The sequence below is a fragment of the Bos taurus genome, chromosome 10 (assembly GCF_002263795.3).
Source record: "Bos taurus isolate L1 Dominette 01449 registration number 42190680 breed Hereford chromosome 10, ARS-UCD2.0, whole genome shotgun sequence".
Taxonomy (NCBI): Eukaryota; Metazoa; Chordata; class Mammalia; order Artiodactyla; family Bovidae; genus Bos; species Bos taurus.
Genome location: NC_037337.1, coordinates 75,521,335 through 75,546,169, shown reverse-complemented (window position 1 = coordinate 75,546,169; position 24,835 = coordinate 75,521,335). Strand labels below are relative to the sequence as shown.

The window sequence follows — 24,835 nt, the reverse complement described above, 5'->3', positions numbered from 1 at the left end:
AAACTGAGAATGGAAGACTGCAACAGTGACTTGAATGGGGCTTCAAGGGCTAAAGTAGACAAAGAGGCTGGGGTTGGGGTAGAGAGAAGGGTGGGATGTTGTAAAGGTAGGCTTTTGAGTGCTTTTTACCCAACTTCATTCTGAGGGCAGGAGAGTGTTTGCTTTGAAGGCAAATCTCGTGTTCTGGGGGTAACTATGGGTGATTATCAAACAAGAAAAGCTCAGGAACAGCCTCAGCCTCAGCCTTTAGACAGCCTTTAGACAGCCTTTAGACAGACGGACTAAACACTTGTGTTTGAAATGTGTCTGCATCAGCCACACTGTGATGGCACAGATGGTGAGTAAGTGAAACCATTAGGCCAGCTCTCTTCAGACTTCGCATGTGTTTAAATTACCTGGGGATCTTGTCAGGATGCAGATTCTTATTCAGCAGCAGGTCTGGGATGAAGTCTGAAAAGTTGCATTTCTAATGGGTTTCCTGGTGGTGCTGGTCCTGGGACCACACTTTGGGGAGGAGAGGAGAGTTGCACTGAGCAGTCCCTTCACCCCTCCTCACCCCCATACCCACGTCAAATTGGAAATAGAAATTTGCTTCCAAGTCCTCTTGGTTTAATGACATTTACCCCAGATTTTCAGCATGGTCTCTCTTTTATATTCTCCCATAAGTACATTTGGATCTGTCAGGCTTGGTTTGGAAAATGTGGGCGGCACACATTGGGCAGGAGTGCAGTTCAGTGCTTAAGAACGCGGGCTAGACAGACCTATTCACAGGGTTCAAATTCCAGCCCTGCCTGTGGCTACTGTGGGACCTTGGGTAAGTTCTCTCTGCCTCAGTTTTCGTATCTGTAAAATAGGTTGATAATAGTATTGGCCTTAGAGGGTTGCTCTGAGAATAGAATGTGTCAGTGTTTGTAGACTGCAGACCTGTGTCTTAAACACAGCAGATTCTTTAGTGGTTGGGAGGTCATCCTCCCTGCTGCTGCTGCTGCTAAGTCGCTTCAGTCGTGTCCGACTCTGTGCGACCCCAGAGACGGCAGCCCACCAGGCTTCCCCGTCCCGGGGATTCTCCAGGCAAGAACACTGGAGTGGGTTGCCATTTCCTTCTCCAATGCATGAAAGTGAAAAGTGAAAGTGAAGTCGCTCAGTCGTGTCCGACTCTAGCGACCCCATGGACTGCAGCCTACCAGGCTCCTCTGTCCATGGGATTTTCTAGGCAAAAGTACTGGAGTGGGGTGCCATTGCCTTCTCCATCATCCTCCCTACAGCTCCATTTTTCATGATGAGAAAAATATGATTGTGTCCTAGGATTATTCTTAAGCAATAACTTGTCACATGGGTCAACTTCCTCACCCCCTGCCCCCGAGTTTGAACACTTCTAAAACCATATTAAGAGGCACATGAGCAAGAAAGTTTGAGTCGCTCATTGAGGAAGAACATTTGTTCTGAGGTTTTAGGCAGACAACATAGAGAGTTGAAGTTGGATTCTGGGCTCCAGAGGGCCCTTGGGTCAGCTAATAACAAACGGGAAGGCTCCTGTCCTTTCAAGTGGGCCCTGGGTTGCTGCCATTAATGAACCCCTGGTGTACTTGCCTCCCTACCTGGTCATATGTCTCCCTTTCCAGCCCCTGTGGAGGTATGGGCGGTATGGGGATTCAGGGAGAGGGTAGGAGAAGGGTTTCAGGATTTAGGGCATTGAAGATGTGCCCTGACTGAGTGAGTGGTGTGACTGATGGCTTTCCTACTCTCATATAGTAATGGTCACTGGGGACAGCTGAGCTGCTGTGGTTTCTCCGTGACAGACACCAATCTGTACTTGCCCACAAGAGGACAGCCCTAATCCAGTGGTACTCATGTGCTGAGAACTCAGGGGTTTATCCTGCTGAGAAGCCAGGCTCCTGACACCAGGAGAGTCTCATTTCTCCCTGCAGCACAGCTAACTGCCACTTTTGCAAATGCTGTCTTTGAGATACGTCTGTCCTGGAGTTTGCCCTAAGAGGCTGCAATTGCAGCAGGGTTTTACTCACGTTGTTCCTGCAGGCCAGGGCCCATGAGAGGCAGAGATGAGGTGACTTAGTACCAGGACTGGTCCCACTCTAGGGGGCCGGGTTGGGGTGGGGCGGGGGTTGCCTGGTTCTGGGCCGTGACCTGGGAGAGACCCCTCTCCCATTTCGGCCTTTCTCAGCTAGCAAATGTCCAGGCTTGCGGCAGCATCCCCCACCCTGCTTCCTCTCTCCCCTAGTCTCTCATGCAGTTGTTTAGTCACCAAATTGTGTTGGACTTTTTTGCGACCCTCTGGACTGTAGCCTGCCAGGCTCATCCATCCATGGGATTTCCCAGGCAAGAATACTGGAGAGGGTTGCCATTCCCTTCTCCAGGGGATCTCCCTGATCCAGGGGTTGAACCCTCATCTCCTGCATTGCAGGTGGATTCTTTACCACTGAGCCACTGGGGAAGCCCAAGTCTCTCATGAACATGCTTTAAAATTGGCCTGTAAGCATGTTGTGAAAAAGTCAGCTCCAGACTCTGTAGTCAAGCGAAAGACCTGGGCTCTAGAAATCCCTCTCAGAAAGCCTCTCAGCCACACGCTACTGGGACATGTGTTGTGCAGGCTGGGTGAAAGTGAAAGTGAAGTTGCTCAGTCGTGTCCGACTCTTTGCGACCCTGTAGACTGTAGCCTACCAGGCTTCTCTGTCCATGGGATTCTCCAGGCAAGAATACTGTAGTGGGTTACGATTTCCTTCTCCAGGGGACTTTCCCGACCCAGGGATGGAACCCAGGTCTCCCTCATTGGAGGCAGACGCTTTAACCTCTGGGCTACCAGGGAAGCCCTGGTGGGTAGGCAGGACCTAAATAGATTCGGCTTATATACCTGGGCCTTATCAGCCTCCCTGGTGTGAGCTGGGGCGTAACATGTAGAGTGACCCTGTGAAAAAGCCCCTCACTTCATTTCCTAACTGAATGTTTGGAATTCTGTGGAACAGATGAACCAGAGTTCTGAAGACTCTTTGTCTACAAAGAGCTCCACTCACAGCTCAAGTATCCATTTGTTTCAGGGGTTTGGGAAGAGAGCTAATGTTTGCCAGTAGCTGCCTCATGCTGGCAGTGTATGCATGCAGTTTGTTACAAACTGTCTTGAGCAGATGCTGGGCTGGCTGTGCAGTGCCGGAAGGTGTCTCAGGCAAGTCTAGTGGGACTGCGGTGGTGCCCGAGGTGACGAGGTGTGGCAAAGTGGAGGGAACCAGGTCAGATGGTTTTGTCCAGGGCTGACTTTGAGGGTAGAGGTAATATTTTCTTGCACTTTATCTTTCTGAACACGTGTGCTTCCTGAGGTTGTTTTTAACTGTTAGCCCTGGTTAACTCAAGACAAAGATGAGGGGGCCCTGTTCCTAAGTTTGTTCGTGTATGAAAATCTAATTATTCACAGCCAGATGGAACCCTATAGCCAGGTTCGGAGGCTTGTTTCTTTTTTTGCAGCTCAGGGAACAATCAATTGGTTCTGAGATTACCTTTCTTTCTTGTTAGTAACTCTGATCAAATGAGTAATTTTGAATTAGTTCTAGATCTTCCTTAGTCATGTGACCTCAGCAACATTTGTGAGAATATAACTGAGGAGGTTATCTTCCCTGAAGCTGGGAATGGAAATTTTGGGACAATGCTTCTAAATTAAATTTGTCACAAAGCCTTACTGGCAGAGTTGTGAAGCCATGGGAATCAACTTGGGTAATGGTTATTTTCCACTGCATCCTCCTAACATTAGGAACAATGTTTCAACCAACAAAGACTCTAGTTTTAATGTGTGTATGAATCACCAGGAGATCTTCTTAAAATGCATTTTCAGATTCAGTAGGTGGGGGATGGGGCCTGAGATTCTGCCTTTCTAATAAGGTCCCTGGTGATGCTGCTGGTTGGCTGTCCAGACTCTGAGTCCCAAGGTTCTAGAACAGTGGTTCTCAAAGTTATCTGTCAGAAATTTATTCACAATCTTTTCTTTTTACTAAATGCCACTGAATTGTATACTTTTAACATGGTTAATTGTATGTTATGTGAATTTCACCTCAATTTTTAAAGTATCAGTAAAAAAAAAAAAAAAAAAAAGAAATTTAAGTGTGTGGGCACCATCCCAGAACCGTAGAGTCAGCAGCTCTGAGAGGGGGCGCCCAGGGACTGGGTTTTAACCAGCCCTATATGTGATTCTCATTTCTCTGCTCAAGTTGGAGAACCACTGTTCCACGTAATGAATTAAGTGAATCCTTCAGTGGAATGCATTCCGACACTTCACAGCCCTTTACTGCTCAAAGGTCTCCCTTAGGTCTAGCCTGCAATTGTTTTGCTTAATTACTCTGGTTCTTTACGGCACTATTTAAATCATTTTCAAAGGTCCTAATCTTGGAATTTCAGTTCTATAACCGACTTTAAGATATGTTCTGATTTCTTTTCCCCACATTTTATGTTCCCCCACCTTGTCTACCTCTAGGCTTTCAAAGCAGCTGGTGGAAAGCATTAAAGTGAAAGTTAAGTTGAAGAATTATCTGTAACCCATTTGTTGTTATATTCTATCAGCAATTATCACTTTCTCCTGTGTCAGAATTTTGGGTCAGTTTGGAGTCTAAACATGTCTTTTCCACTGCTTTAGAGTCTCTACTCCGATATTAGTATTATTTTAAAATTTTTCTAAAAAGATGGAGCAGTGGGAAAGAATACCTAAACTGCTTTTATGCAGTTTTGTTGGATTTGAAATTAAATAGAAGCCAGGGAGAGGCTGTTCTGAGGACAGTTAATGCACAGAAGCTGACAATTGTAGTGGATTGCTATAGAATTAGGGAGAACTGGCTGGGCACAGGGCAGGGGGCATAGGGAGCTTTTTTAGAAGGCAAGGGAAACAGGTTTCAGAGTCAGGCAATAATCCTTGCTGTGTTGAACTCTTCAAACTGGATTATATTCATAAGATATGATTATGTATGAGAAGGGTGTACACTTTCTTTTTCAGGCTGTGAGTCCTGATGAATGGGGGTACCCCAGTGACTGTGTGATTGAATGAGAATAGGCAACTCCAGCCCAAAGAGCAGCCTCCTTCCATTGCTGGAATGCTTTCTGGTGGAGGGGAGTCAAGCAGGAGCTGCACTGAAGTCTGGTACCTTAGCACAGAGGAGCCACTCACTATTCCAATCTGCGTGTCTGTGGGCATCCTTTCCTAGTTGTGTGTCTTGGTATTGATGTGAGAGGTCTCTTCCACTTTCTGGTTCCTGAGGGTGGCTAAAGCACCCATCTGCCAGTGAGGGGAAACTAGATGCTTTTAGAAGCTTTGAGTCTGCTGCTAGATTTTTCAAGTTCTCCACTGCCTGGTTCTGCCTGTCTGTGGAACACCTGCTTTTGATGTTCCATAGACATTTATATTGTCTGAGCCACCATCATCTGATGTGAACAGCCAACTCATTGGAAAAGTCCCTGATGCTGGGAAAGATTGAGGGCAGAAGGAGAAGAGGGCATCAGAGGATGAGATGGCTAGATGGCATCACTGATGCAATGGACATGAACTTGGGCAAACTTTGGGAGATGGTGAGGGACAGAGAGGCCTGGCGTGCTGCAGTCCATGGGGTCACAAAGAGTCAGACATGACTGGGCGACTGAACAACAACAGCAAGACATTTATACAGTGGTTCTTGCCAATGCATACAGAAATCCCAAGGAGAATTTTATTTATTATGACTTTTTTTTGTTTTTGTTTCCAAGTTGAGCAAAAAGACGTATCTCTGGATAATTGTGAAAAAAATCTAGATAAATGCATAACTACATATAACAATTACCAGGAGACTCACAGTGGGAATAAGCAGGGTCAAATGTTTACTCCAAAGGACTTAAGATGTATGAATTTGGACAGACTGAACAACCCACTGTTTTTGACTTAAATAAATGAAACAGGATGTATGGTAACAAAAGCTCTGTCAAAGAAATTGGGTCATAGCCATCAATTACTTAACCACTGCCCCTCTGGCCCATGAACTTATAACTAGAAACTTTTTGTAATGACATGTGAGATACAAGGGAAAAAAAGATAAGGTGACATTTTCACCCTAGCAGAGAATGTGTTAACTGGTTTAAGAATTGAGGGTTCTATTGCTTTACATATTGGTTGGCCAAGATCTCTGACTTGAAGAAATATTTCTGACAGAATGAGCATATTTCAAGAATAGAGAATTTAGATTCAACTCCAGTTGTTCAGGGGTTGACCCTCACTTTGGGAAACCATCCAGGATCCTGATTTTTTCTCCTTCTGATACTAAATCCATCTTTTTTCTATTCCCTGACCCCCATTCCCTATCTCTTTTTGTACCTTTCCACAGCTCATTAGGCTTTTTAAATAAAGAGTGGGTAAAGAATACAACATGGAAAAAAGATAGTGGATGAAACTAAAATTTATGAAATTGACTCAGTAACCCTGAATCTGGAATTGGCATGGGTTAGAAGAAATTGGAACTCTTCACGAAATATGTGATTTTGATTAGGGATAGTCATCAATCAATAAATGAATGGGTATTTGCTTATTAATACCTTGAATCTCATAATGATTTAGTTTCCTGTTATTACAGATATTTTTAAGATATTAAAAATATTTTGGTTGTCATTTGGGTATATGATAAATTCGCCCCAGGTCATCAGAGGAGGTAATGTCTACACCATCAGTCCCCATAAACTTAGTCAAATGGATCATTCTCTGCCCTCCCAAACCCTTCATGAATCAAGATAAGAAAAACGTACCTGTCCTGCGGTGTCATACAGTCCGAGCAAGTGTTGCTTGCCTCCCACTGTCACAGTAACTAGGGGAGAAGAGAAAAGGAGAGTCTGTAAATGTGAGCTTCAATCAGGATCCTTCACATTTCTCTATGCCAGCATCTCCCTGGGCAGCAAGGCCAAGCATATGCCTCACCCATGTATATTCTAAACCAAGTTGACAGCATGATCAGCAAATGAAAGCCAACCTTGGGCTGCAGTGAGAGCAGATGGGCTGAGTCAAGTCCAAATTTCTCAACCAAGGCAAATACTGTTGGTGCCACTAGGGCACTTTGCAGGCTGTTCATTAATCCTGATTAGGCCCTATAATATCAAGCCCCTAAAGGAAAAGGATGCTGGACTCGTTCTCAGGTTATTTTCTTCTTTCGTTTGGTTTGAGCCACCTTTCAGGATATAGACTCATGTAACCAAAAATCTCGGCTTTTATTTGTTGTCAAAATGCTAAGAAGCCCTGAAAACAAAGGATGTTAACCCACCTGCCTATTTCATAATTTATAGCAAAGCTGGGGCTTCCCAGGTGGCGCAGTGGTAAAGAATCCACCTGCCAGTGCAGGAGATATAAGAGTCACAGTTTCGATCCAGGGGTTGGGAAGAGCCCCTGCAATAGGAAATGGCAACCCACTTCAGTGTTCTTGCCTGAAAAATTCCATGGAAAGAGGAGCCTGGTGGGCTACCATCCATGGGAATCGCAGAGTCGGACATGACTAATCACAGCAGGATCAGCAGGAAACCAAAGCTAATAGTGAAATGAGAAGGGCTTAACATTAATTGCAAAAAGTGTTTTCGTTCAATATCTCTCTGCTTTCGCTCAACTGATTCGTGACAGTTTGAAACTTAGTTGCAGAAGGAAGTGTTGTATATGGGTTTCTTCTAACATAACTGAAGCATATGTATAGAGTGAAAAGTAGAGAGTTTGATTTACCCAGTAGGCTTATTGCCTCACCAAGCAATTATGTCCAAAAGTAAGAGGTAATAGAGGAATACCAGCCACTCTTTACATGGCTGGAAATGAAATAAAGTCTCAACTTGAAACTAAACTGAGATAGAACAGATTGAAAACAAGAGTAATACCATTTTCTTGGTAAATGGAAGGAACAAATTTAAATTTCCACAAAAACTTAATTCCTTTTTGGAAAAGGAAAGTAAAATATGAAGGAGAATGTGATTTTTTCCCTAGTTGATTAGGAAGAATGTACAAATGCTACAAATGCAGGATTTATATTCAATATACTGTAATAATCTATAGTGGAATATAATCAGAAAAAAATAAATGAATTGCTATATGGTACACCTAAAACTAACACAATACTGTAAATCAACTATATTTTAATAAAAAATGTGCAGGTCCAACATAAAAATGATTTTTGATTCCCCCGTCATTAAGTGTTCAGGAAATGAAAAATAAATGGAATAGCAACCTTTTATAATGGCATCTCTAAAATAAGCCAGCCAGATTCTCTAGTCTACTGCTCAGAGTTACTGATTGGGTACTGATGTGAGTTTTATTTGTTTTCAGGTTCAGGGGCTACATGTGTGCCAAGTGCTTCTTAATGGCTTATTCTTTGAAAAGCACTTGTTTAAAAGCACTGCCTCCCCAGACACTGGGAACAATTTTTCTAATCTTCTCAGATCAACATGTGTTCAGCTTGATAACATGGTGGCAGCCACTCAGATGAGCTTTTAAATGTGTGTTTTTAAGTGGTGAACTCAGCTCCATCCAGTGCTAGTGACAACACAGAAGACAGGCGTTTAAACATTTTCCCTTCAAAAGCCAGGCTAGCGATGGAAATGAAGGCGAGATGGCGCAGCCCCCAGCTCTTTGTCCTGTTATATTTTCCTCTTCCTGCAGACTTGGAGCCTAGTCAGATGTTCCTAAAATCTGGCTAAATGATTTCTTTAATGGCTCATCCGCCACCTAGTCATGGATCAGGAATGAAAGGAAGAAAGCCAGCCATTACAACATGGAATTTCCTGCCTCTAGTGAGCCCGGTACACACAGGTTAGGGCAGCTGCTCGGAGACCCCCTGGGATAGCCCCCCAACCTACAGACCCAGGGCCATCTGTGGAGTGAGCACTGGAAGTTGCCTCATCCTCCTGGCCCCCCTGGGCACTGCAGATGTTCCAAAGTGATGGCTCCGACCTTCCTCACTGGAGCCCTGAGGATCATGCTTGAGTTTTCTCAGGGAACAAACGTTCCTTCCAGCCTGCTTTTCCTCAGACCTCACCCTCTTCTCCCTTGGCAGCTCTGACCGCAGGGAACTGTACCAGGCCCGAGGCAAGGGCCAGCCTGGGAAGGAAGCCTTTGGGCTGAGAGTCTGAGCCCAGTCTTTCCTTTCCTCTGTCCTTCCCTTCCTCTAGGGTTTATTGGGCTCCAGGACTGTGCTCAAGAGTTGGGAGTGTTTATGCTCCTGGGAGATACATCGTCTGCTGTCACAGAGCGTGGAGAGGAGGGTCCAAGGCAGTGTGGTGGACACTCTGCGGGGGCAGTAGAGATGAGTGTGGGAGCAGGCAGAAGGAGCACTACCACATGTGCACACACACACAGCTGAAGTGTGGTTCAAGAAAGCTTTCTGGTCTGAGCTGGGTCCCAAGATTGTCGAGAGTTACCCATGGTGCCCTGGGAGTGCTTCAGGAGCTACCCAGCATGCACTGGAGGAGATGGGGCTGAGGAGGTGAGCATGTGGGCTCAGGCCCTCCTAAGTCACTAATACAGGTTTTATGCTGAAGGCATTGTTAAGCTGTGAAAGTCCTGACTTCTTCTCTTCCCCAAAGGCAGTGAAAGAGAAGGAATTAAAATAGTTTTCTTGGGTTTAGGCAAAACGGCAAGAGGAGGGAAGATGAAGTTTTTGGGATGGAAGCCAGGTTGGTTCTGAGCTTGCTGTGCAGTGGCTGGCTGCTCTGTTGGGTCAGCTCTGCTGGAGGAATCCTGAGGGGACAGGGCGGTGCTTGTGCCCCCATCTCTGGAAACCACATTTATCTCTCTTCTCTGCCCTTTGATTCTTCCATTTTATCAGAAGGGAGATGAGGGGATCACAGGGTTGATGATGGCAGACATCACGGGACAGACAGCCAGAGACAGAGCCAAGCAGTACTCAGACATTGTGGGATATGCAGATGGCTTTGTGAGTCCTTATCTTGGATTAGCAATGGATGCCTTATCGCTTGTCAACCTGGCTCTGTGATGCTCCTCAACTTGGAAATGAATTAGATCAGCACAGAAGGAAGGTGTGCTCTAAAATGATCAGAGGAAATGCAGAGAGGTTGAGACAGCAGGATCTTGTAAGTCAGATGGTTCTGCTTTTGAATCCTATCTTTCTATTCACCATCTACGTGACTCTGGGAAAGTGACCTAACATCTCTGAGCCCCTCTTTCCCTATTTGTTAAGAGAGAGCATCACCCATCGAAGAGAATACTTGTGAGGAGGAAGTTAAAGGAGAAGATGCCTGGCACATAGCCTGGCCCATAGTACGTGCTGAACAACTGTTGCTTTCTCTCCTTGAACAATGGAGAAGGGAGTGACAACCCACTCCAGTATTCTTGCCTGGGAAATCCCATGGACAGAGGACACTGGTGAGTTATAGTTCATGGGTTACAAAGAGTCAGACATGACTGAATGACTAACATTCCTTCAAAAATGCTTATTGAATCTCTTCTAAGTCCAGGGCCAGTCTGACTTTCCCCTCCCTGTGTATGTGTACTCAATGCACATATATACGCAATGTACATGACATGGCACAACAACTTTATAATATGTATGAACTGCCAGTCACTTTCTACCCTAAATGGTTGCTATTTAGATCAGTGTCTTGTGTTTCTGATCGGACAGGAAGACCCTTGAGGAGACAGTCTCCATAACCCATGCCCTACACAGTACAGAGCACAGTTTCTGACATTTGTAGTAGATGCTGAGTCCACAGAATGGAAGTGAAGCCTCAGGGGCAACACAGGCAGGAGGAGGCCCTTCAAAACCAGCAGAGCTGCAGCTTTGCAGCCTCAAGCTCCCTGGCAAGACACTAACTGCTGGGAATTGCCTGTAGCCGGTAAACCTGCCTGGCAGACAGTGGTCAGGCTAAAATCCCAGACCACCTTCTATTCTCAGAGCTTTTAGAATTGCCTTTTTTTTTTTTTTTTTAGAGCTTAGAGAGGTTTTAAAGAGAGTGGGTCATGTGACCTGCTAATGGCTCAGATGATTGTCTCAATGAAGTGTGAAAAACTGTCAGTGACCTGTTAAGTATGTAAAATGAAGGCCTTCCTCTCCAAATCCATTAAGTTCTTTGATTCCTTGTGTTTGCTCTTGGTGCAGCTTGGATGGTTAAATTTCTGAGTTGGAGTGAGTGAGGTGCTGATGAAGTTGAAGTCACGTTTGCTCTCCTGAGGGTTAGTTGGTTTCCCCCAGAGAGTAAATGTCCTGGCAGGATGTAAGCCCACCCCTGCCCCTCAGCCATTTCTGTCTCCTCATGAAACCGCATGTCATTTGCAAACCTAGATGAGGAAGGGTTGGTCATTCCCTGCAAGCCAGCTCTGACCATCAGTCCAGCTCATCAGCAGTGCTAGGAACCTGGTTCATAGCCCCTGCCCTGTTGGGTGGTGGACTAGTCATCTCATCTGCCAGAGAAATCTTTCGGGGTCAATGTGATGAATATATGATGAATCTGAGAACTGGCACAATGGAAATGCCAGATCAGTCATGAGAAAATCTCCCAGTGCCCTTCCATTCCTATCACAAGGCCAGCTGTCTGCATCAATCAGGTCGAATGTACTCTATTTGGTGGGTAAGATAAGGCAGACCTGACTAGGTGTGTGGACATAATTCCATAGAGGTCCTAGGACTTCCTTGGTAGTTCAGATGGTAAATAATCCACTTGCAATTCAGGAGATCCAGGTTTGATCTCTGGGTCAGGAAGATCCCCTGGAGGAGGGCATGGCAACCCACCCCATTATTCCTACCTGGAGAATCCTATGGACAGAGGAGCCTGGGGGGCTACAGTTCACAGGGTCACAAAGTGTTGAACACGACTGAAGTGACTAACATTTTCCCTTTCATTTTCACTATTTTGGAGGAAGAAACCCTCAATTTATAAACATAGCAGTAAACAGAATTTTAAGAAAGCTTGAAATATGCCCTCATGCAAATATAGACTGATACTATATCAAAGATTTATTAACTCTTTATGAGAGAATTAGATAAGAAATCTTGCTTGAAGAGCATTTTGAAGAACTGGGCATTTATAGGTACTAAAAAGCAAAACGTAATAATAAAATGGCTAGGTTCAATGGAAAACTGGTTGTTATCCTATGGAAAGATAACCTTTGTGTTCTGTTCTCTTACTAAATGAATTATTTGCATCTTGACCCAACAAGATTTACAAGGTAACATGCAACTTTAGAAAATCTAAACTTTTAGTTAGTAGCAGCATCAGACAAAGGTGAATTCCCCTAGATTGCCAAGCCTTGAGGGAAGGGTGTTGAACAGTGCCCCAGCATGATGTTGAGAGGAGAGGTGCAGGCTCTTGGCTTTATGTCCAAGTTTCTGATAATTTTTCTTTATGTCTGAATTCAAGTCCATACTTAGCCTTCCACTCATTTGGTGAGATGTCAGGCAGGTCAGTAGGTTTCTCCCTCACCTGGAAAATAAACACATTGCCTTTACCCTAAAAGGGTCTGTGTGTGCTAAGTCACTTAGGTCATGTCTGACTCTATTGTCTGCAGCCTGCCAGGCTCCTCTGTCCATGGAATTCTCCAGGCAAGAATACTGGAGTGGGTTGCTGCGCTCCCCTCCAGGGGATCTTCCCGACTCAGGGATCGAACCTGCATCTCTTACGTCTACCTACACTGGCAGGCAGGTTCTTTACCTCTAGTGTCACCTGGGAAGCTAACGGGGTGTAGAAATCTTTATAAGCTGTTCCAAAGTCAGGGGTAATCATCACTATAATTTCTCTACCTCTGGCGGCTGCAAAAAACAGAGTTTAAATGAAAAATCTCAATTCTGACCCTTGTCATGCTTGCTGACAGGATATTTTCACTGAGGTTTTCCCTCTCTGACCTGACTGTTGCCTCTTGTGCTTCCTCCTTTCTAGAAGATCCCATCTGGGACTGTGACTCACCTAACCCCAGGGTCTGCTCTGAGGAGTTGCTTGTCTGTATGTGTTACGTGGTGTCCGCCTCACAAATGAACATGTTCATTCTTTAAGGAAGAAACTCAGAGGCATCTGGGATGAAATTCCCCTCAAATTAAAATAAGTTAGAAAATAGAATGAAACTAGAAACAGACGCTATGTTTTTATGAATATGAATGGTGGTGAATTTCTCCCTGGTGGGGTTTTATCCTTCCAACTTATGTGTTCCTCTTAAGGTGGCTTGAAAACCTTCTCATCTGCCTGCCAGCAGAGAATGCCTCTTGTTTCCTGAGGAGCAGCCTGTGTGTGAGTGCGCATGCATGTGTGTGTATGTGTATATGTGAGAAATGAAAGTTGTTCAGGCAAGTCTCTTATTTGCTGTGTTGGCGTGAGTTCCTGTTTCTGAAGAAGACTGAGGAGAAAACCAAACAGGTTCCCTGAGAATCCAGTAGGATTCTGAGCTGAGGATTTTCTTTGGTTAGGTCCTTATATTTGTCCTACAGTAATGAAAGTTCCATTTGTAAAGGGTAAAATACATCTGCTGTGCATCTTCCATCACTAGTCATGTTTCCTTTTTCCCTTAGACACACCTATGTGACAGGGGATTTGGTTTGTAGTCATTTGGGATGGTAATCACCCCAGAGTTTAAGGGAGAAGAACAGGTTGGAGGCCTGAACTCACTGTGAACAAACTGGGACCCTGAGCAAGTTTCCACTTCCATAAGTCTCAATTTTCTTGCTGGAAGTTTGAGGAGAAAAGGAGATCGTGAGCATAAACACGGTGTACAAGAAAGCTACTACAGATATAAAGTGGCGTCACTAAGCAGATGGCTTCTTAACAATACTTTGGGAAACAGAACTTGCTGGAATGAAGCTGGGTGTGGGCTGGGTGTTCAGGAAAGGTCTGCCCTTCTCAGTCCTTATTTGATGATGGATGAGGAGGCAGATGAAAGGCAAGAGGAAGGGGAGGAGCTTGTGCAGTTCCAGGGCTCTTGGAACTGACTGGGGATGAGGCCAAACCAAAGACAGAGCTATGATTCCATGACATCCACATCCTGGGATTTTAGAGTCTTAGTACTTGGCCTCGCCCTTCCTCAGTATTCATTTGGTGTCTCCATCCTGCCGGTTCTCCCTGCTAAGTATCTCGAGACTCAACTCTTCTTTACCATCCATGTAGCTATCTCCACGCAGCCCCTTACCCGCAACCTTGTCAGTTGCAAAAGGCTCCTAATCTACATTCATTTCTTCAGGCTCCATCTCCTGTTCTCCTTTTCCTCACTGCCACCAGAGTAAATGCAACTATGGCTCCCAGTCATTTCAGATAAAATTCAAATACTTTTCTTGAGTGTGCAACCTCCTTGTAATCTGGCTTGTGGTTTACCTTTCCAGATCTTTTATTTTTTATCCTCCTGCAACCCAAACATTCTGCAATCGGTTATACTCACAATGCCTTTGCTTAAGTTGTTCCCCCTGGAGATCTGGAAAAGAAATTTTGGAATGCTTTCTCCACACCCATCAACCTGGAAAGCTTCCATAAGCTGGAAAACTCACTTCCATAACTCCTCCTTGATGCCCCTCCTCCCCCCAAGTACCTTAAGCATCTTTCCATGTTTACTTGCCCATTGGCCTTAAAGTGCTCTGTGCTATTTATCCTCATGCACCAACATCTAGCATGGGCCTGGCATGTGATGCCGTAAATATTGGTTGAGTAACCGTGAGTTAAACTCCAACCAAAATGGGCATTATCTCTGAGGCATTTATTTTCTCTAGATGAGTCCTTGGCCTTTCCCCAAGCGTCATCATAAGCTTTCCTAGACATGAAGTGGCAGGATGGGGTCAACAGCAGTGGTGGTCTGTCCTAGAGTTGGCCTACCTGTTAGGAGGGGATGCCATGGAAATGTGGTTCCGCTGGGTGGGATCAGTGCTGGGGGCCCTCTGTCACTTTTCCAGGCAACTTTCACCATCTACAGGGCTGCTGGACTCCACCTGTGGGGCAGGACCACTGCCAACATAACACTGTGGCCATGTAAACCACTGTAGCCAGTCTCCCTGGCATCAGCAACAGAGTACAGGGGCGCTGTCTTTTGAGTAAGGCTTTGGTGAGAAGTGACTGAATGATAAATGAAGCCTGCATATGGAGATGTGTGGTCTGCAAATCAGGCTGTGCTTTGTGCAGGACCCCTGTTCAAAGAGATACTTAAAAAAAGAAAGCCAGCTCTTTCAGTCACATTCATACATCACTGCTGCTGCTGCTACTGCTAAGTTGCTTCAGTCATGTCCGACCCTGTGCGACCCCATAGACGGCAGCCCACCAGTCTCCCCTGTCCCTGGGATTCTCTAGGTGAGAATACTGGAGTGGGTTGCCATTTCCTTTTCCAATGCATGAAAGTGAAAAGTCAAAGTGAAGTCGCTCAGTCATGTCCAACTCTTAGCGACCCCATGGACTGCAGCCTACCAGGCTCCTCGTCCATGGGATTTTCCAGGCAACAGTACTGGAGTGGGGTTCCATTGCCCTCTCTAGACTACATCACTAGAAATTTATAATAATTAAGCTGACATCGAGGTATGGTAGAATAAATACCTAACTTAGAGGCAGAACCTTTCAGCCTTCATCTTGACTTGGTTGAAATCAATGTTTCATGGCAGCCACCAAGGGAAGCTGGTTTAAAAACACACATTCTCTGGTTTCACACCCCATACCTAAGATTCCAGGAAGTAGGGCTGGGATGGGGCCCAGAAGTCTGCATTTTTATCAAACTCTCTGAGTGACTAAAGTCTGAACCTCAGTTTTCTCATCTTTAAGATGAGAATAATAATAAGTGTTACCCTAGAGCATCCGGTCCACTTTAGACAGTTTTGTGAATATCAGATGTATGGAAAGGAAACAAGTTACAGTTTATAAAATGCTACATGGATATTCTCTTTTTTGATCCTATCTGACACACAATACAGGCGCAAGGTGGTATGTTTGTAGCAGTCCTCTCCCCTCCTTGTCTAGAAGTAGTCACTAAGGAAATTCAAACACCTAGGTGAGGATAAAATAGAATAATGTGTTCCTGTGAGGAGTGTTCAAAGAATTATTAGGTTCATAAAAATTCTATCAGGTGCCAGCTATAACTACTTAGAAAATATGATGGAAAATATCCTTCTCACAATAACAACAAAAACTATAAAATGTCTCATAATGGGAAGACCTTTATGAAAAAAAGCATAAAAAACACTTTGCTGAGATACGTAAAAGAATAAAAATGGGGGAAGAGCTCATGGTCTCGGGTGGAAAGCACTGTATTGTAAAGATGTTAGATCTCCTCAGTTTAATATGTTTATAGTAATTCCAATAGAATTTTTGAATTGGGCACATGGCAGGGTAATTATAGCAGTTATATTCAAAATTTAGTTGGGGAGAATACCTAATAACTTAAAAAGAATGACAGGTTAATTGTGCTAATATGTTAACATGTAATATGAAGTTATTAAAGCAGAATAGTATCAGCATAAGAATCAATGAACCAGAACAAGAATCTCAGCCACTGAACCTATGCTACATGGTGTGTGAGGATTTCGTATGTGATAAGTGGCAATGGGGAAAGATGAAGTAGTCAATATATGGCATTTAGAAAATTGGTTACTATTTGGAAATAAAAAAAGGACTCTGAAAATATAAAAACAAATGAAGAAAACCATAAAGAAAATGATTGATATGTTGACCTAAAAAAAGTCACGTATGATATAGCACCGGGAACTCTACTTAATGCTCTGTGGGGGCCTGGTGGGAAGGAAGTCCAAAAGGGAGGGGATCTGTGTGTATGTGTGGCTGATTCATTGTTGCACAGTAGAAACGAACACAACATTGTAAAGCAACTAAATTAAATATTAATTTAAAAAGTCACATATGTTCACAGGTATTGTGAAAAATGGTCACAGTGTACGAGGGTCAAGAAGTTTATTATCTTTGGTGCATAAGGGTGCTCTCTGATTAATAAGAATAATAATCCAAAAGAAAATATATAAAGAATATGGAAAATTTACAAATAAATAAAGGGCCAATGAATATTGGAGTAAAAAAAAAAAAATCAAACCAGGTGCAACTTTTGGCTTGTCAAATTGGCAAAGATGAGGAGAATGACACCAGGACTGGTGAGGATGTGGCACCTACATGCCACTGGGGTGTGAAATGCAAATTGGTTCATGTTTTCTGTTTTCTGGTTCATGTTCATGTTTTCTGGCAACATGGATCTAAAAAAAGTCTAACCAGGGGTCTACCTTTGACTCCTATTTCTGCAGTGTACCCCCAGGAATAATCATTCAAGTGCACAAGAATATATATGTATAAGACTATCAACAAAAGGTTTATAATAGTAAAAGTTGGACACAACATACACTTTCAATAATTGGGGGTTGGCCCTCAACAGTTAATGAGCAACCATACAATGGAAACTTTAAAGAACAGGTAAAATAACTAGGATATAAAGTCTAGGGTGGAGAGGGCAATGGCACCCCACTCCAGTACTCTTGCCTGGAAAATCCCAGGGATGGGGGAGCCTGGTGGGCTGCCGTCTATGGGGTCACACAGGGCTGGACACGACTGAAGCGACTTAGCAGCAACAGCAAAGTCTAGGGAGTAAGAGATAAAATTCTATATTGAACACGCAAAAATACTTATGGAAAACACTTTTTATTTTTCCATACTTGGTTACCATGAACATGTAACTCAGAAAAAAAGGTATTTGGGTGCTCAACAGTTGTAGTTACTTTGTCATTGTTATTGCTGTTATATGTAGATTGGATTCAATGTTAACTAAGTTGTCTCCCATCATGTAAGTTCTACCACTTCTTCTTGGTTCCCTCTGTAATTCTGTTTCAGGCTTACCCAGATTTATTTTAGGCTGTAGGACCAAGTTTATGTTTTTACAAGGAGGACCACGTGATGAATCGGTCTACCGCAGTGAAGGTTTATGAACTGTGTATTGCAGAGCAACTCATCTTTTTCAGAGAATTATGAGGAACCACTAATGCTCTACCTGTATTTGCATTTCCAAGGTACCAAGAAAATATTGTGCATTTGAGGATGGTGGAATCTGCTAAATGTATTAGTTGTAAACCAAAAGGAGTATATGAACGGTAAAGACAACAGCAGTAAATTGGTTTTAAATATAGAACAATGTCTAGGCAGAGTGAAATAAATTAGCCATGTAAATATTTACAGTGTGCATTTCTGCTCTCAATAATTTCTTTTCCTAAGTGTTACAAGATAATTTGGAGAAAATTAAGTGATTTTTCTGTTGTCTGCTTTTGTGCATGGTTGTTGTTCTGCATTATATTTACTCATCTGCCTCTTTGTTATTCAGGGTCTTTGTTATGTATTTGTAGTTTTCTCCCTTTATTTATTTCATTTACTTTAGTCTAATATAGGGTTCTTTTCAGGTAGCAACTTTATTTTCTAGTTCTTAAGAACTGTCAAGAAATATTAATAGTTGCTGGTTAATTTATGATCAAAGGAGGATGTGTGACAATTTGAGATAAAACAGTCCTTGGATCTTTTCTGCAATGAATATCTAAGAGACTGTCTTGTATAACTTTATTATTTTCTCAGAATTTCTGTAAGGTAACATCTACCATTTCTATATCCTTATTCACCTATTTTTTCCCCAGTTGTTTTTCTTCAAACCATCCGAAAAGAAAAGTATAATTTTGGGGATGCTTATCATCAATGTGAAGTTCATTGCTAGCCAGTCCTATTAAGGAGAGGCTCATAGCCAGTAAAGGAATGCTCTGAATGACAGCTACTCTCACAGCCTGTGGTATGCATTCATTGTCACCCAAAGCTGGAGGAAGGTTTCATGAAATGCTTGGTATCTGAGTTCAACTGGGTCAGAGGATTAACAATATGAGGCTTTGAATTCTTGTTCATGGTTTTGCTGATACTCTTTTGTCAGGTTTTAGATGAGAGACCATTAATTTAGTAGAGTTTCTGTACATTTTCAAGTATTTAAAAAATGTAGCAAAAGTGGAGAACCATGTGGTATGGTGTCAGTGTGGTTTCACGTTCAAGGACACATGACACTAACCCCCCAAAGTCCTCATAAACCATTCTGACCTTAAGTAAAAGATAAAGGGACCAAAGGGGGATTCAAACCGTCAACCACAGCATGCATGCATACTCAGTCATGTCCAACTCTTTTGCAACCCCATGGACTGTAGCACGCCAGGCTCCTCTGTCCGTGGAGTTTTCCAGGCAAGGATACTGGAGTAGGTTGCCATTTCCTCCTCCAGGGGATCTTTGCCACCCAGGGATCCAACTTGTGTTTCCTGTATTGGCAGGCTGATCCTTTACCACTGAGCCATCTGAGAAGCCCATAAACCACAGCACTGCCTCTTAAAAATTATTGTTTTGTCAGTATTTTTCCTAGTCTACCACAGCCGTGAAGTTTTGCCCCTCCCCTTCATTCATCACCAGCACACCTTCCTAAATAGATGGCTCCTTTGGCCAACGCAGGAAAGCCAAGGCTTGATTGGTGCTCTCCTTTGGGCTTTGGAGGAGAGGAAATCAGTACCCAAAGGCACTTTCCCTCCTCAGGAGAAGGGGGCAGGGAGTGAGGACTAGGGGAAAGGGAAGGATAATAAACATTTATAATTTAACTTTTGCATCCTGATGCATTTATAATGCAGGTATTTGTTTTATAAGTTAAGGGGTTGTTTGCCAAACTCTTAGGATAATAACACCATGTCTTTCTGCTGGAACCCACAATCAGCAGTTTAAACAACCACATGGTCATAAACACCATAGGAAGATGGAACTGCAGACTCTGCTAGACAAGAAGGTGAAAGGCTGAAGGGTAAAAAGGGGATACAGATTAGACGATGGTCCTCTTGAATCATCACTAATTTGTTGGAAGCAAGGCGGTTGTGCCAGGGGCAGCCACGTGGACATGGGGTCAGGGCTGTATGTGTGAAGGGGTGTGAATACTGTAGTACTGTGTCCTAGAGAATGTGAAGTTAGGCATTAAGGACCTGGTAAAACAGTGGAGCTGGGGAGGCTTTGCCATTAAACACAAAGAAATAATATCAAAGAAGGAAAAAGGAAGTCATATTTGCTGGGGACAAAAATTGGAGGTGGGAGTGAGAGATAAGATGGAAAGGGTAGAAAGAAGACTTGGGAAAGGGGTGAAAGTGGAACTATTAGTTGCTCAGTCATGTCTGACTCTTTACAACCCCATGGATGATAGCCCACCAGACTTCTGTGTCCATGGGATTTTTTTCCAGGCAAGAATACTGGAGTGGTTAGCCCTTCCCTTCTCTAGAGGATTGTCCCGACCCAGGGATCAAACCCAGGTCTCCTGAATTGCAGGCAGATTCTTTACTGTCTGAGCCAGCAGGGAAGCCCAATATATGGAGTATTTGAAGACCGGACATTTAGTTTGGCATTAGTGTCTCATAGTTCATGTTACAAAAGGATGAGAAATAGTGGCTGAAACCCGGGATTGAACCAGGGCCCTTTAGCTCTTCAGTCTACATTCTCTGAACTATTTCAGCCACCTGTAGGGAAGGGGGTGGATTATTCTAGTTGGCATCAATCTTCAGAAGTCCAGTGTGGGCACCATCCCAGCCACCCCAGGGCAATTCAGTATCTCGACTGAGCTGGTTCAGTCGAGATACTTAGGCAGAAGTTCAGATTCTCCAGAGTTGCTCTAAACTGATCTGGTCACCCAGGGAGCTCTCTGACTTGTGGCTTCTCTGTCCTGCCGATGGTCTTGACCTGTGACTCTCCCACTGGGAAAACCCAAGCCTATTCTGAAGGATTAGCAAACTCCTGATTTGAGCTGGCTGTGTCAGGAGTGGCATATGGACTTGGGCTCGGTTCTTGAGTGGCTAGCTGTCAGCATGCCTGTGACTGGGGGGAGAGAGGGCAGGTAAAGAAACCCCTGTGACTTCTGTCTGGCCTGTTCTCTTCTGGATGGAATCACATGCTACTGAGTCCTGACTTCACGAGGGCACTGATAAATGGACAAAGGCAGATGAAGGATGTTGTAGAAGACTAGAGTGTTGGTGTGGTCAGGAAAGCCATACCCACTCATGTCATGACCCTTGCTGCAGTTTTGCTGTCCCAACTTGTGATGCTTGAGCTTCTCCCTCTCCTCTTATTATGAATTCCTAATAAGGGCTTCAATGATTAATTTTATGTGTCAAATTGGCTGGGGCTTTCCCAGATGGCTCAGTGGTAAAGAATCTGCCTGCTGATGCAGGAGACACAGGAAACACAGATTCAATCCCTGGGTTGGGAAGATCCCTTGGAGAAGGAAGTGGCAACCCACTCTAGTATTCTTGCCTGGAAAACCCCATGGACAGGGGAGCTTGGTGGGTTGTGGCCCATGGGGTTGCAGAGTTCAAAGAGTTGGACATGATTGAACGACTGAGCATGCACACAACTTGGCTGGGCCGTATTTTGTGTGTTTCTGTGGGGATATTTTTGAATAAGTTTAATGTTTTAATCAGTAAAACAAGTTGTCCTCCACAATGTGGGTGGGCCTCATCTAATCACTTGAAAGCCTGAATAGAAAAGACCAACCCTCCTTGAGTCATAATGACTTCTCCTAGACTGCCTTTGGACTCCATCTGTACCACTGGCTCTCCTGGGTCTTAAACCTACTTGTCCACACTGTAGATCTTCTCCCAGCTTCTATAATCACCTGAGCCAATCCCTAATAATACATCTCTTTGTCTATATATCCACATCTTATTGTTTCTGTTTCTCTGGAGAACTCTGACTAATACAAGGGCTCTTGTAGGACTGCACAGTCTGATCTACAAGCTCTCAGCTAGAGGACGAGTATATAGTATAATGTTTGGACTAACACAGAGATTCAACAAGTGGATATAAATAAAAGGATATTTTTCATGACAGAGTTGGTTAGGTGAGGACTGATACCAGTGCCAGTTGGCGTATAGTAGAGCAAGTAAGGGACCCAGGGCATGAGGTTGGTAAATAAAGGTGCCGACTTGCAGATGGCTTGGTCACCAGTGACCCAGAGCATCCTTGTCTGAATGGTGCAGGAGGCATCCTCAGTAAAGTCAAGGCGAGAGCTCCTTCTTTAGGCTCCAAGAAATGTGGCTCCAAAATGGAGATAGAAAAGGCAGTGCATGTAGGAGGTGGCCCTCATCGGAATGTGAGATGGGGAGAGACCAAAGTGGGAGCTGTCTTTATCCCCTGCTATTATCAAGAGGCACACCTGAATGATGAGGATGTTGAGGGAAGGATGGGGAGGCAGGGTTGCGTGGTAATGGTTGTTATTAATGTGCAGATTCTGAATCAGTTGGTCTGGGTGAGGCTTGAGAATTTACATTTCTAATAAGCTTCTGGCTGGTACCATTGCTACTGCTCTGCAGGCCACACTTCAAGTGACAAGGTTCTTATTCTCCCCTTAAATATGGCATATATGCATTGTAGGCGGATTCTTTACCTACTGAGCCACCAGGGAAGCCTATATATATATAAAAATATATATGTAGACACACCACAAAGGCATGTAGAAAGGAAACTGGATCTGGTCTGCAACTGGCGTACACATTCTTACCTACTCCCTCACTGGGCTTCAGAAATTAAAAAGGTGTTGCATGGTCACCTTGGTGGTTTAGTTGCTAAGTCGTGTCTGATTCTTGTGACCCATGGACTGTAGCCTGCCAGGGTCCTCTGTCCATGGGATTCTCCAGGCAAGACTACTTCTCCAGGGGATCTTCCTGACCCAGGAATTAAACCCAGGTCTCCTGCATTACGGGCAGATTCTTTACAAACTGAGCTACCAGGAAAGCCCCAAAGTGAAGGTCTTTCAGTTGTATCGGACTCTATGCGACCCATGGACTGTCACCTTATCAGTCCTACAAAAAGCCAAAGCACCTGCCATGAGGGAAGCCTCCTGATGGGGCTGCCAGTTTCTGTGGTGGGGATCTGAGGCATGGAAGGGACTGCAGCCAAAAAAGAGGACTGTGAAAAATGGAATTATAAACAAGTAATCTTGAGGCTTGGAAAATTTTGTCTCACTCCCCTGGGTCATTACTGAGGGGAAATTGACCTCAAAATGTGAGAGGCAAGCGATTTGGGCAAATTGAGACCATGAAAAGGCCCGATTTTCTCAGTCATTTATTTCAATATTTCAGTAGATTATACCCAGCAGCTTGGAGTATAATAAAAACCAAATGTGCTTGCTTCTATGTGGGGGATTTCTGAATGTCTTTTTGAAGTTCTGTGACCTAATTTACAAAAGTGTGTTTCTGGACCTGTTTGTGGAAGTACCTACTATTGCTATCTGTCTACTCTAAGGGTCTTTGTGGACAAGGCTAAAGCCCCATTTGGGGGCAGTTGGTGAAGTCAGACAACTTATCTTCTCTGGTGAGCTCCCTTCACCCCACTTCCTCTTCCCTGGCCTAGTAATTGGTATCTTTCTTTCCTCTTCTTATCAAAATCTATCCTATTTTCTCTCCTCCCCCCAACACACTGAGGTTCTACAAATGATTAATAACTGAATAGACTGTGAACTCCTTACATAGTGTCTTGAAAGTAATGGGTGTTAAATAAATGCATTTGTTGAATAAATGGATAACTTCGCATCTGCCCCCTCCCCAACAAGAGCATATACGTTTTAGAGGGGATCCCGTCAAACTGATACCTCTCTAATAGGGATGTCAGGAGCATCTGGTGTAGAGGGCAGGGGAGTTTGTATGAGACTTGTAGCTTTTCTAGCACTCGGGAAATCACAACAGGAGGTCCTGGGAATACTTTCTGGTGTGGGTGACAGAGACACAGTTGTTGAATTGAAACTGATCAATTCTAGGAAACAAGGAACCTATTGAACCCATGGCTTGGGCACACTCCAAGATAGACAGTGATCAAGTGTTTGGCTAGCTCCCAGCACTGACAGTTGAAACAACCCCGATCCAGGCTTGTGTGACATAAGGCAGCCTTTGAGGTTGTCAATTTCATAGTCTTGGGGGAGCAGCCCAAACCTTTGACCCTGATCTCTGCTGGGACTGGTTCTACGATCACTCTAAGCACCATGCTTCCCAGGGGCACTGTGGGGGGTGGTGCTAGAGTGGCAAATTCTGCTCCCAAATCTGACTTCCAGTTAGGAGGTGGAGAGAAAAATGGCCAAGCACACTTGCTAAATACGTTACAGATTTTTTAAAAATATAGAATTAATGACAGTAAATGAACATTAGCTTTCATTAATTATACCTCCTGGGATAAATTCAAACGGTTGAAAAAAATCATCACAATGGCTGATCCTTCAACTGTCTGCAAAATGTTTTCTCTTATAGACATTGTCTAAGGATCAGTTCTTCTGGCTGTCTGTGAGGTATAGCATTTGTAACTAATTGTTTTTATATACAATCTCAAGAAGGTTGAGAAGGGAACAGCCTTACCAATCAATAAATGCTGACTTGCCTAAAACTAGAAATGCCTGGAGGAAAACAAAGATAGGCAAGAGGGCAGCAGTAGCTTAGACCTGTGAAAGAAAATGATTAAAAGTATTATTGGAAACCTACATACTTTTGAAGGAATTAGGAACTGGCACTCATAGGCATCTATTAACAAATATGTATCTGTTGAATGTCCCTTAGCGTGGTACTACCTTGGCTTCTAAAGGGATTTCACCTTGAGAATTACAGATCTATTGATCTTTTGGGGCTTATAAGTAAGTATAAGTGTAAGAGAGTAAGGAAAGGCAAGAAAAATAAAAATATGTATGTATGTATGTATATAACCTAGACTTAGCAGTCGGGCTAGAAAAATTGTATAAACATATAGGCAAATTCTTCTTGAACAATTATGGAGAATTTCCTTATTTCTCTGTTAAATATCATTTCATCTTCACATTACGGTTCTTAAGAGATGCTTCTCTTCCCATCTTTATGACACTGTTGCATTTCTGGGAGTG

At 43.8% G+C, this 24,835-nt stretch overlaps 1 protein-coding gene across 1 annotated transcript in view; it reads right to left on the bottom strand.

Moving 5' to 3' along the window:
• Positions 1 to 24,835, bottom strand: part of RHOJ (ras homolog family member J) — a 93,468-nt gene that overhangs the window by 18,462 nt on the left and 50,171 nt on the right. The window contains exon 2 of the mRNA NM_001083498.1: positions 6,757 to 6,815. Coding sequence (NP_001076967.1) covers positions 6,757 to 6,815 — 59 coding nt within the window. The remainder of the gene's footprint in view (positions 1 to 6,756; positions 6,816 to 24,835) is intronic.